The 13,930-nt window shown below is 44.7% G+C and overlaps 1 protein-coding gene across 2 annotated transcripts in view; it reads right to left on the bottom strand.

Moving 5' to 3' along the window:
* msrab (methionine sulfoxide reductase Ab) overlaps nt 1-13,608 on the bottom strand; it is a 31,316-nt gene extending 17,708 nt beyond the window's left edge. The window contains exons 1-4 of one of the 2 annotated variants that reach the window (XM_010757005.3): nt 13,027-13,608; nt 6,428-6,496; nt 6,127-6,246; nt 3,183-3,287 (exon numbers count right to left, since the gene is read on the bottom strand). In XM_010757005.3, the coding sequence (XP_010755307.3) occupies nt 3,183-3,287; nt 6,127-6,246; nt 6,428-6,496; nt 13,027-13,324 (592 nt within the window). In that variant the 5' untranslated portion in view covers nt 13,325-13,608. Of the gene's footprint in view, nt 1-3,182; nt 3,288-6,126; nt 6,247-6,427; nt 6,497-9,095; nt 9,296-13,026 lie in introns of those variants that run through there. The other variant, XM_019260379.2, reaches the window with a different exon arrangement.
* Between the last annotated feature and the right edge of the window lie 322 nt (nt 13,609-13,930).

Here is a 13,930-nt window from a genome sequence, read left to right as displayed (position 1 = left end):
AAGAGATAAAAGTGGAGTGAGTGGATGCGAGTGTGTTTGTGTGATGAGCGGATGGCCTCGGGGAGCGGTCGACTCACTGCGCTGCTCTGCGGATGTGCTGACGGGCTTCAGGCCGTTTGCTCACTCACTCGCCCCTCCACTCCGCTCACTGCAAAGAGGACGAGGGTGGAGGGTGAAGGGTGGAGGGGGGTGCAGGTGAGACGGGTGAGGCAGGGGGGGGGAGATGAGACAAGAGGAGAGCGGGAAAATGGGAAAGAATGTGGGAAAATGGATGGGGTAAAAAAGAGGCATAGGAAATCACAGAAAAAAGGGAGACCTGAAATGGATGCGACCTTAAGTTTAAACAGGGTAAGGAGCAAAAAAGGGAGGTAGCGCAACTATGTGTGTGTACTAGAATAAAATAAAAAGGGATGAGTTGACAGCTTGGCAGGGGAGAGAAGTGGCCTCTATCCTCCACTGGGAGCTAAGAAAACAGGAGATACAGGGAGTGAGACAGGGCCTATATTCTGTAACAAGGAAGCACCCAATAAACCGACTGACATGCCATTGGTGCAGCTGCGCTGCATGCACAGTATGTGTGTGTTTGTGTGTGTTCTGCCTATTCACATGTATGCACAAATGGGAGTAAAGCTGACTATGAGTAGGCATAATGAGCACTTGTGCATAATGTGAAGTGAACAGTATGCCTGTGTATGGAAATGTGTGCGCAATTGATCTGCAGTGTGTGAAAGAACAGGAAAATGTGTGATCATTCCAAACACATCAAATCATGTTTTCAACCCCCGATGATGAAGCACGACTGCTGTTGCCCTCTGATGTGTAGATGTCACTTTAACTGCTGAGAGTTTGCGTGTGCTTGAGTGTGTTTTCCATGCACACAGGTGTGAACGTATGTTACTGAGGAGTTGCCCTAATGCAGACTGGAAAACTTATAATTTGGGAGCGTGTTGAATGGGGGGTCTTTATGCAACATCCCAGGGAAGCCAGCAGATTGAGACTAGTGTTGCTGAATATGGAAAGAGGGCACACAGCAAAGGCTGCTGGGAGTTTCTGATTGGCTGCTAATGTTGCTATCCAGGCTGGGATTGGTGGAGCTGACGCAGCCCGACATCACGTTGTCGGGACTAAACCCTTTTGAACTGAGGCATAGAAGAGAGGCACAGATCTCAAAACACATACACACACATATGTGCATACACACTTACAGATACACACCCACATACACGCATTAAAAGGAAGTATTGCATGCAGCTGAATATGCATCTGTACATGATAGTTCCACATCCACTCCAACATAGTGTGTGTATATATAAACCAGGATGGGCTCCGTGTTGATCGTGTCAGGAGAAAACAGAATTCATAATGTTCCTGGGCTCGTCTCCATATATGATGATCTCTAGTGAATCTGTGCAGTTGAAAGGGAAAAGAGAGAACTTCCTTAATTTCCCTATTCTCTTTTAAGCCCAGCTCTAAGGTGGACGGAATAAATTGGAGCTTAAGCATGCGTGAAGGCACAGCCAGCGGGCCTCTTTCCACCACTCCACGCCACATTTGTCAAATCAGAGGAATTTCTTCTACACGTGAACCCGGAATCGAGAGAAGAGAGAGAAACGGCAGGGATTCGCATTGAAGTCACGCACAATGAGCAACACTCCTAGGCAAAGAAAAATGTACATTTGAGTTTGTGGTTATTTTGGAATATGTCGCCTGTAACAAAAAAAAAAAAAAACAACTAGCAGAGTGCATAGTCAATAAGCTGCATGCTATTAATAAAACATGAGATGAGACAAGGCAGTGAGTCAGGGGAAATGCATGACTACTCTTTTGGCCTCACTGCCTTTGGCCCGTGGCGTGTCGGCTCGACACTGCTTGTGCCTTTGCCCGTAGTAAGACGTGTCTCCGCCATTGGTCACGGTGACCAGGAGAAGACTCTCATCTGATCGGGATGGAGCAGTTCTCGGATGAACTTCAACGCAAACAGTTTCTTCTCCTTCGGCTTCTTTTTTGTCCACACACCTTTAGTCGAACAGTCGGCGTAAATCACGTAAAGAACTATGAAAACACACAGCTGATGTGTCAGCTCATGTATGTATTTAGCTGGACAAACACAGCTGACATTTGAGCGTATTTAGGTCACACAGTGTATGAGAGAACAACATGACAGAACTGACGTGTGCAATGTGACCAAGCGTGTGGAATGAGTGTATGTGCGTTAGTGTGTGTGTGTGTGTGTGGAGTAAGCCTGTTTTAATGGTGAAGGTCGGACCTATGAATCTTTGATCCATCTCTTGCAAACTTGTCATGCCCTCCCTACATTCAATATGAGTGAGCAGAGTACCTATTTGCCTGTCCTTTCTCTCTCACATGCACATGCACATGCACATGCACACACACACCCACAGACAGACACACACACACACACACCCTCCCCATGCCCTCCCGGTGCATTAATGTTCTTACATCACCTCCTCCAGTGAGCAGAGAAAACAAGAGGGCAAGAGACTTGAAGAGATGGAGAGATGAGTTTTGGGGGATGGGGTCCTTGTTGTTGCTGGAAGATGGGGGGTTGAGAGGCAGGTGGGGAAGACACGTGTGTCATCAAAAGAGGAGTGGTGATTCAAATGCTATTAAGTTAAACATATGCGGCACGCTGTAGAGTATGTAGTTCAGGGATATAGATCAGAAGAAAACCCGAGTTATTTGGGGGATATGTTGCACCATCGCAATAAAGTTTCACCAGTTTCCCACGACTAACAACTTCAGAATTGCTTACAAGGGATTAAACCCACCCATGAAACACACTACGCATGATAATCCAAGACACAGTCATTATTTAACACAGAAAAGACCAAATTTTGTATCACCGCTGCGTCAAGCCTATATGTGAAGTGAAGGCTGGTTTAAACTGAATAAAGACTTCACATGCACACAGAGAGAAGGTTTTTTGCAGTTAAGGCTTCAACATGCACCACACTGGTGTGTCTCTCCATGGATGGCTGGGTCTCAGACACATTAACACTGTCTGGCATTGACTTACACCCATGAGACCTCCCCCCACCACTATAACGCAAAAGCAGGCACACGTCTGGGCATCCTTCTGCTCTAATACACACCCTGTGCCACTCGGGATGGGCCTTATTTGATGGCGACTTTCAGGTTTGTGTGTACGTGCATGTTGCTACCTTGTGTAGGATCGTGGTTCTCCCAAAAGTGGTTGAGCAGCTCCTCAAGGCTGATGTCTTCAGGGGAAAAGACAACCCTCACCACCTCAGTGTGACCCGTCAGACCTGAAGGAGAATCAAAAGTTGCATTATTCCAAATCAAGTTGTATGACATTTTATGATGTCAGCTTGACTCATGGATAACTCGTTCTCCTTGTTCCACTCTTTCCTCTTAAATGCTGAAAATTGTTGGACACAGTAGTTCGGAGTAAGTGTCACTGAGTGCATGTGCCATGGGTAGAAGACACTCAGGTTAAATCCACATGGAGCTATGTCATTCCTTATGGCATCATGGGAGAGAAAGAGAGAGAGAGTAAAGGCTGGAGCTTATGGTGAAAGTTGCCAAAAGCACTCAGACGCTCTCGCCTGTCTGCAGCTGCCAGGACCCCGAAGCTTCAACAAGCTGCCTGCAGGCATTCTCAAACTGTGGGATACTATAGGTGTAACATGCAGGTGCACAAAGACACACAGCTGAAAAAGTATACTCACACAGCTCAGCACAAACAGATACAGACCTTTGTGTAAATGCAGAGATGTTAACTTAAGAATAGTAACCAGTTTTTTTTCTTGTTCACATATTCATATTCATATACACATGCCCACACATGCCCACACAGATAGATGCATCGAGTGCTTTGCAGACAATAGGAGAAGGTCTGCCAAATTCATGCATCTGGCCTGAGACCCACTTTCTCTCTAGATAACACTCAGCACACCCAAAGGATGATCTTCATGCCAAATAGACTTCACCTGTTTAAACAGTTCCTATCAGATTCAAGAACTGGCACATTATTCAGTGGACACTAGCAGTCTGTTGTGAGTATGTGACAATGAATAGTCTGTCGGTGCTGTTCACTTCAAAAATATTGAAATGGTGACATTTAATAAGAACATATTATACCCACTATCCAAACTCTCACCATACATTTTTCTGTGGCCACAGCCAGCAGTGAGTTGGGTTGCAGGCTAGCCGTCATGGTGCTGGAAGAATGGTAGAAAGCAGAAAATGTAGCAAAACCATCTGTCAAGAATATGCACCATGTTTTTCCACGCTTGTCCCATCTGAAGGGGGTGAAAGGCTGAGAAGTGTTGCAGATCAGCACCATTAGAGCTGCTAGAGATTCAATGTTTTGCTGAAGGACACTTCAGCAGGGTGAACAGAATCACCTCCAAAATCACCATGCCATCCTGTTGTCCTTTTTTTTTTTGTTTAATTATTCTCTGCTGTTGGATCCTTCACGAAGAGAATGTCCTCACCAAAAAAAGACAACAGCACTGGTAGCTTGTTCAAATGTTTAAAAATGAACTTTGTTTATGTTGAACCTCCTCTTTTATTACTGTCTTCTCTAAGTAGGAAAGAGAGAAGTAGCATGGTGTGTTTATACCTTAAAATGTCTGCATCCACAAAACAAGTGACGTTGACAAAGGAGCCAGTAGTTCATACCTAGTCCCATCATTGCTTTTAACTATGATCACAATCTTTCCCTGACCTTAAACCAGTAGCTTTTCCCAAACTTCAGAATCAGAATTATTGGATTTTTTGGATTTGAACCCCATGCAACACTGCGAGTTACAGCTGTCAGCTCTTGATTCTGTACTGCAAATGTACTGCAATGTGGATAGTGCTGTGAATTAGTCAGGATAAAATGTGTTGTTTGGTATTAACATCCCCTTCCATCAATCTCTCAGCTGTCTGTATCATCTGTCCTCCCAAGACAAATTTGACTGCACCTCAACCTCCTATTTGTGCCTGTCAGACCATCCACCTATCTGCCTGTCCTTCCATCCTTCCCTGGCTCTGCTGACAGTTCCATCAGCCCCTTCTTTCTGTCCGTCTGTCTGTCTGTCCAGCTGTCTGTCCTGCCCTGGCTGTGTTGACAGCTCCTCGGTCTCATGCCGTCGCAGTGTTCTGCTCCGTCATGGCCACTGGAGCGACGCCTGCACTCTCTCAGCCGATGGACAGGCAACCATTCTTTTCCACACTTTTTCTTTCCCCTCAAAAGTTTTATTTTACCCGTTCCCTAACTTGCCACAGCTCTCAATCTCTCTTTTTCTGTCATCAGTCTCCATCTCCATCCTCCTTCATAGCTGACCATCTTGTTGCTGGGAAGCTGACAGAAAGAGAAACTGGGAGAGGGAGGCAGATAGGAAACATACAATCCCTTGAAGGGTTCTGCTCAGAAAGTCTGCCAGCCAAGCCCAAAGCGCCTTTCCTCTCCTCTTCATGTCCCCCATGCTGCGTCTGCACCTACACTCCATCCCTCCCTGTAATGATTTGCCCTCGTAAATGGAGAAGCCTCAAATGAACAGCGCGAAACACAAGATGGGCAAGAGAATAAGACAGAGCTAGACATCGTCTTTTTAATTATATATCAACGCCCTACATACATCTCTTTGATTCTGAGGAAAACTGAAAGACACAAATTCAGATGTAGACAGGTAGCCAAACATTTTCAAAGGCTTTGATAGCAAATACACAGAATTCACACTTTTATGTCTAATATCGTGTTCGCCAAATCTCAGTCTAAGGGAAAGAAGCCCATCTAATGCGCTTCATATACAGTAACCTCTGTTGGCAAAAACGCCGCAGTACAGCACAGTACAGAGCCCAATCCTTACAAGTAGGTCATGGGGGGGTGGGGACGGGGGGTACAGCCCATCTGGAGCAGTGCATTCTGAGTAGTTGACTGCAGATGAAGGGAAGGCGGCGAGAGGATGGGAGCGCTGTACTTAAAACACCCTTTCCGACTCCCTATCTTTTTCTTTTTCCCTGTGCATTTTTTTGGTCTCTTGAACCCTGACTGATCCAACTTCACCTCCTCACAGGAAGGGAGCATAGCGGGATCAGGTAGCATATATCAAAGATAGTATGCATATAAAAATGTTCAAATACAGAGTTTATTACCTGAACAGACTTCTTTGTAAGTGGGGTTGGGTGTAAAGCCCCCGGCGAAGCCCACCTGTGTGGAGAACACTCCAGGAATCCGCCAGAAATGTTTCTCAGCTCCCCAGAAACAGCCCATACCTGGATATAAAGACACCATGCAAACACACACACACACACAACATTAGTGCTTCTGTTCTACCACACCATCCACAGAGAGCCCACTAATTTTCCAAAATAGGCCAATAACCACATATTGGTAACAGAGGATTTCATATTGGGTTGATTTTGATTACAGAAATATGTGACTGCACAGTCTCACCAAACATGATGGTCTCCATGCCTTCTGGAAAAGGCTCCACAGTGGGATTTGCATTGACAGCATGCTTGTCTGTGAAGAAAACAGTGTGTAAATCAGATCATAACACTGTGCTTCAACAGTACAAATTATAGTATGTGAATAAAGAGGCCCATTAGCGGCCTCAACCAGGCCTCATAGGTCTTCACTTCGTTACATGCTGACCCAGGCCAGCGGATCAGAGGCAAAGGCTTCAGTGCTGGAAGACATTTAAGAGATTAAACAGCTTTGACCGCCATTCTATCCCCACTGTCCTCTCCTCAATACCCACAATTAAACACAATCATGCAGTTATTGTCTGATCTCTCTCTCACTCTACTGCACGTCTACAAATGGGAACGTATTAAGTGCTAGGCTTGGCACCACTGGGTGTCCGCAAAGCGGACTGATGACAGCACTTCAGGGGCACGCTCTTGTATAACCGCACAAGCAGGGAAGGGTCTTGCAAGCAGACCAAGTGCAGCCCTAATCTTCGGTATGTTAAAAATACCTCATAAGTAAAACAAACTGGAGTGCTGGGCGGTGGCAGAGGGGTGGCACTCTACTGCCAACTGTCATGCATGGAATTAGAGCTAAAAAGGAAGCGTGTGTGTGTGTGTGTGTGCATGTGTAGCCCACAGATGTGTGAGGAGGATTAGGATTTAAGAAGACTGAGGTGACTTAGTGTGCAAATCTCCACTAAGCAAGGCTGGTTTGTACTGCAACCACTAATATTAGTCTACAGATAAACAGGCCACAGGGCACACTAAGAGCTTAGCCACATACCAATAATGGATGCTTGTTCTAAGTTCGATGTGTGATTGCTCTCTAGTCTCTTTGGAATGTGATGTGTGACACTGGTCTGAATACAAACAATCTCTAATCTGATAGAGATATAATAGTTCATTTCCTTCACAGGCCTAGGGATGGTCCAAGTGCAACAACAGGCCACAGACTAGTCACCTGAAGTTCATTTCAGGTTGAGTGATCACTGTAAAGCCAGAGGCACTGAAAAGAAATAGTACCATGCCTGGACCCTAAAGATTAACAAGCGTTTTGAAGAAATATAAGAACCAAAAGATGCACCACAGCACTTTAGATGATGCCACCTTAGGGCACTTTTTGATATTACACAAACTTGGTTTTTCTGTGCAGTAACAGATTGTAGAAGCATGAAGGACTCACAGAGGCCCGACTTCCTTCAGGCAGTCCCTTCCTGCCCTCCTGTTGTGTGATAGTTCTGTCTTTTAGCAGCAGGTTGTTTGGCACTGCTAGGTCATGTTCACGGGCACGGTCAGGTCCAATCAAAGTAGATCTGTGTCAGTAACTGTACCGCCTAAATATTCTCAGACCACGGGAGTGACTTAAGGTGGTGGGAGGAAAGGAGAAATCTCCATCCTTCTTCTGTGAATTGGTTTAGTCTCTATCACTTACTCTCACCCTCGTGTCCTGCTTTTCTGGCCACAGAGATAAAAAGCACTGAAGTTGCCAAATGACAGAGAACAAAAAGGAGAGAGTGAGAGAGAGACAAGTGTGCAATAGAGGAGGAGGAGTGGGAGGAGGAGAGTTCAGCTTGCCAAAACAATAAAAGGAGTAAATAGCCAGTGAGAAGCAACAGATGAGGGTAGCAGAAAGGCAGTGAAGGATTCTTTTGGCTTTCAGACCACCATGCCTTTGGGCGCTATATAAAAAGACCAAGCACTTCATCCAAGAGAGAACACAGGGAAAACAAACAAGCAAACAAATAAACAAACAAAAAAAGAGAGGTAAAAATGAAGACAGCCAAGAATACGCCGACACAGCACTGTCCAGAGAAGCCAACTCTGAGCCAAAGCACCCCGCCCTCTCGTCTCTCTCAGCTGCTCTCCATCTTCACTTCACACTCTCTTCCTCACACCACCTTCCCATCATCCCTCACTCTGCTTTTACAAACATGCGCACGCGCACGCCTGCATGCACGCAAGCACACAATCAGCCGTAACAATCACTCACACACCAACCTCTGCTGTGGGTATTTCTCCCATGGAGCATCTGGCAGAGGTCCAGGTGGTGCCAGGCTGGCTCCTTTCACTGTGCCTAGCCCTGCATTCCCCCCTGCCAGCCCAGCGCCCACACCCCATTCTGCCAGAATTACCCCACCTAACACACACAGGCACAGAGAAAGAACTGGCTGAATACCCTCACTACGCTGCTTCACTACGCCAGCAAAAGAAAGAACAGAGGACGACAAAAAACAAGCAGGGAGGGTGACTGAGCTTACAAAAGAAGAAAAACAGGCTGAATATGGGGAAAAGATTCATGAAAAGGATTTTTTTTCAAACTTGGATGTGATATGGGCGTAAATTCTTTTGTGCGCCTTTGTTTTCGAGGATATCTGAAAAGCGCAGTGCACGCTATACAGTACAGCGGGACTGGAGCGGAATACTTTGGTCACCTTTTGTTGCTTTTGCTTTAGCACGGTGGTTGTAGGCGGCTGGACCAGAACCAAAACATCGGACCCGGCGCCCTGCCACTTTGCTTGTATTATGGTTACTATCAGTCAAGGGTACAACAATCTGTTGCTTAGCGGAAAATAACGTCCAGTTTGACTTGTTTCGGCGGGTATTTAGTCTTTGTTACCCTTCGATTCTACCTGTGATCCTGTGTTTCTCACCCGTTAAACTGAAGTCCAAGCGCTGCTGCCCCCTCATGCAGAGAAACGGGAGAGGTACTATCCCTGGATGCCAAAACTGGTAAAGGAAAGGTCGATTTCCAGGCTGCTCTGTTTATTTCCTTCCAAAAATCCATATACTCTCTCTTTCCCCCTCTCTCTTCCTCTTCCCTCCCTCTTGCTATTCCTCTTTCTAGCTTCACACAGGTTGGCAGAGAGTCAGGCACGAGTCGTCGGAGGAGGGTGATGCTTTATACTGGTGCCAACTACCCTCTGCTGTATGGGAGGATGGGTAGGGGCGAGAAAGAGTGGGGCAAAGAAGGGAGGGGAGGATAAAGGCAAGACTGGTGGGAGGTGGTCGATTTTTAAAAACAGTAAGAGGTAAGTAAAAGAAATCATGCTGCTTGTCCTCAAAACAATCAACTTGGTATTGTGACACACGTGACACACATTTAAAGCTGCCTCTGCTCAGGGTGGGAAAACTGTCTAGACTCTAGACTAGAGTACAACTTTGAAGCCAACCATACATACTGTAACCTAGCAACGGAGACAGTTGCTATGGAGAAGACTCCGTACTATAGGACTGGCTCCATTATCTCCTTCCAGCAAGATGGAGGCACATCCTGTTGGGGCCTGCCAGGTCCGCACAAATGAATAAATGCATCTCGTTTTCAACTAGATAGTAAAATTTACCTTTACTCTCCTTGTGCAGAAACAGCAAATACAGATATAAATACATATATTTTCATGTCACAGGAGGCTCAAGTCAATCCCAACATGCATTGGGCGAGATGCATGAAACACTATTAAGGGTTTCCAATTCAAATCACTGTCTGAGAACCTGAAGGAAACCCAAGCAGACATAGGGAGTACATACAAAGTACCTGTTTCAGGACATTCTTATGTTGAGGCATAAGAAGAGTATTAATCGCTGAGCCTAATTGCTGCCCATGAGCGAAATCTCTCTCATTTACTGATCTAATGTTTGTGTACTTAATTTGCATCCTTTCCCATTCTATTACATATTTTTCTTTCCATCTGAGCTTATTGCAAAAGCCAACAAAAAGCAAGGGCATCTGGAGACAGCAGAGATGAGAAAACAAGAGAGAAACAATACCAGAAATATATCTTCGCCATGAACCTGCTTTAAAGAGTTATAGCGAAGCATGTAACAGAGATTGATTTTGGTCAGCTGACCTCCCCCATCCTGTTTGGAAGAAATATTGGCAGTCTACCCTGCACTGACTCAAAATAATAGCTACTGTGCCCCTACCATGTAACAATCTGCCACTGGATCATTCTCGCCAAGGTCACAGAGTACATTATAGAGACTGGAGCGAGGGAGGGAACGCAGGACGTCTGAACAAGGAACAAGGAGGTTTTTTAAAGAGGCTGGAGGGGTAGAAGCAACTTTCAAAATCAGTGATCATTATAGAGAGGGGATTAAATGCTGGGACTGCACAGGGCATATGTGAAAAAAAGTCCATGCAACCCCTAAATTACTCATGCATGTTGGCCCACACAGAAAAACACAGAAGCATGTTACACCAACACACACATACACACACTAGAACAACCCCGTCCCCACCTAAGCTGCCCCCCATGGTGAAAGGGGAGGAACAGATTTCTGCCATGCGGTGTCTCCGAGCTGCTTCGACAGACGGAGCAGGAACTTACGACGGGGCGGAGCCTTCATGCGCATAATGCCCAGATGGGCCCCTGGATGCTGCGGCACCACTTCCTCCTATGCACATACACCCAGCTCCCATAATGCACTTTGTGGATGCTTCAGTCAGACCAGATAAAGACAGTGACCAGGTTCAAATCACACCATGTCTCACCTTTGTCTCATACTCCTATGAGCCACCCCCCCTGTCCCAAAATAGGACGATGAAAGGATAAAATGGTCTGAGACGAGAGGGGGAGCTTACTGAAATTATAAATAGGAAGCCAAAGATATACTCGTTCACACGTAGTGAAAACACGGCAAAATTATATAATCTTCTTTCTTCATACAAACAGCTCAAACAGTGGTAACCAAAAACATTATATATTCAGCAAGTGCCAGAGTGTCTCTGTCAGTGTCAGAACTTGAGCCATACAGATTTGCTTTATCCTGATTTCATCATCAACTATTTGTAACACGATCCCACCATGTATCCCAACAGGCTTTTGCTGCCACTTCAGATTTTGTGATTTGTCTCAGAGATTTCATCATTGTCCAAAAACTAAAATCACAAAACGACCTAAAAAGTACTGCAAGTGTAAAAAAAACAAAATGTACCATGGGCATATTTGGTTTAAACGGTTAAGTATGCTACATTAGGTTCTTGTAAAAACAAATCACAGAAGTGTATGTGATGCTATTGAATTCATATTTGATTTGACAGTAAAATATTTGTTGTGCTTTCTCTAACAAATAGGGTGTTGGTCAAAGCGTCTAAACTTTCTCATGTGAAAGACCTCGTAATGACTTGTGTTTCTCACATTTTTTTACATCATGTGTCCCCATAAAATATATTAGGCTCTCCGAATATCACTTATATATCAGATGTTAAAATACAGTAGGTCGAAGGTTGTTTATTGCTGATAGGAAGAGTTTTTATTGACTGTTGTTGAATCCTGAAAGGAAACCGTTCAAGAACTGATTGAATAGAAAAGGGGTACTCTTGATCTGCACTTCTCTTCCTTATAGTTCCCATTTGGAGTCTCATGATTGCAGTGTTTTTGAATCATTCATTTTACCTTCATTTACAATATCTCCCCCATTAAATTTAAGGTCATAACTAATCATGGATGTATGCTCGCTACCTGCATGAACTTAATGTGACTATAGAACTGGATGATACTGAAACAAAATATTACCAGATCTCATCATTTGAAGTATTTTCATTCAAATAACTAATAGTATTAATGATATTTGTGTTTCTAAATTGAGTGATTAAAATTTTAGATTTCAAGGATTCCTCTATGTACCCCTCAAGGGTGCTTGCGTACCAACAGTGGCACTTGAACCACAGTTTGAAAACCAGCGCTCTAAACCACACAGATGCACACTTGAAAAAATAAAAATGTTTTGACCCTTAAAAATTACATTTCACCCCTTTTGTTTTGTCTTTTTCTGCGGAAGAGCGGAGGCCGAAAACTTGAAATGAGCGGCTCAGACTCTTAATTCTGACTAATATACTCTTTGCTGAGGAAAGCAAAGACAGATACCTTTAATCCATGACTGAATGTGGCCTAGAAGCCAGCAGATGTTTGGAGAAATGTACGTCATCATTAAACTGTTGTGTCTAGCTGTCATTATAATGTCTGTGCCAGCTTACCTTCGTGGATCGTGGCTGCTGCTGTGATCCTGCACGACGCCCACTACATATATTATTACTGTCATTATTACTACCATATCTGTTACTGTAATCATTTTATCATTCATTGTAATTGTACAATATGTTTGTGTTGATTTGTCCTGTACACGTGACATCCATTGCACGTCTGTCCGTCCTGGGAGAGGGATCCCTCCTCTGTGGCTCTTCCTGAGGTTTCTTCCACATTTTTTCCCTGTTAAAATGTTTTTTTGTGGGCAAGTTTTTCCTCACTCGAACCGAGGGTCTAAGGACAGAGGGTGTCACTCCCTGTACAGATTGTAAAGCCCTCTGAGGCAAATGTACTTTGTGACTTTGGGCTACACAAATAAAATCTGATTTGATTTGATCTGATTTACCTTTACTTAACTCAAATATCTTTCTTAAAAGAGTCGCAGTTCGATAACAAGTGAACAATATCACGCAAACGTTGAAGTCCACCAGGTATAGCAGTTGTTGTCTTTATCTACCTTTAAGGTGACCGAGGTCACTCGCGTGCGTTTTTTTTGGCACGTTAATTGACTCGCGAGGGCAGTTTGTCGCGTGTCAGCCTGTCACAGTGCGTTATTTACCTGCCACGAGCATTTTCTCCTCGCTTCCTTTCAGAGCGCGGTCTCTGCTTGGCAGCTCGTTCTTATTTGCCATCGAGTCAGCGGCAGCGAGCGACACAGACAGTAAGAGGAGCCAAACGATGTGGAGTGTTTGTGTTTGGGATAACTGTGAAAACGGCACGGTCTTCCGGTAAGCCTCCATAGCTGCGGGCTGAAAACGGCAGAAGAGGGAGAGGCAGGAAGGAGTAAAGAGGGGACGGCGGAGAAAGCGCCATGAATATGAATATTCATCGTGCGTGGGCAACGTCGTGCACTGCATATTAACTAATCAAGGGGTTAATATGACTTTGGCACAAAAAAGCCTACAGTGCACCGTGTGCGGGAACGAAATTAAATTTAAATAAATATCCATGCCGTTCTGCATGCAAATGAGCCCGCGCCAATTATCAGCTCTCATTCAGTGGGAGGTGCTTATGGTGGTTCAGGTTAGAATGTGGATGTATGGATGAGTAGCTTTTTCCCTTTGTGGTTTATTTTACATGTGTGTCCAGGGTTTATCCAGATGAGTAACAACTTCAAGAGTCTGCTGCCTGCAAAGTGGCTCAATTCCCACATGTGTTAAATATAAAAAACAACAACAAACATCTGTAATGTTATGTGTCTGTTCAGGTATGAGCTGTCACTCAACACCATATTTGTTTCTTTAAAAGCATCACTATGATTCCAATAGACTAACTATCCCATATTTAAAGGACCAGTGTGTCGGAGTTGCTGGTTACGATCTCCTCATTTCATGCCCTGCTTTCTAGTGTCACAGAGAAATGGTGATTCAACATGGTAGACTCCAGGGAAGAGGACTGGGGATGTAAACCTAGCTGTGACCTCTGTGGCTGTGAAGTGAAGCCAATGTGCACTGCAGTTCCTC

The sequence above is a fragment of the Larimichthys crocea genome, chromosome XXIV (genome assembly GCF_000972845.2).
Source record: "Larimichthys crocea isolate SSNF chromosome XXIV, L_crocea_2.0, whole genome shotgun sequence".
Taxonomy (NCBI): Eukaryota; Metazoa; Chordata; class Actinopteri; family Sciaenidae; genus Larimichthys; species Larimichthys crocea.
Note: the sequence above shows the minus strand (reverse complement) of the source record. Positions and strands in the feature narration are given on the sequence as shown.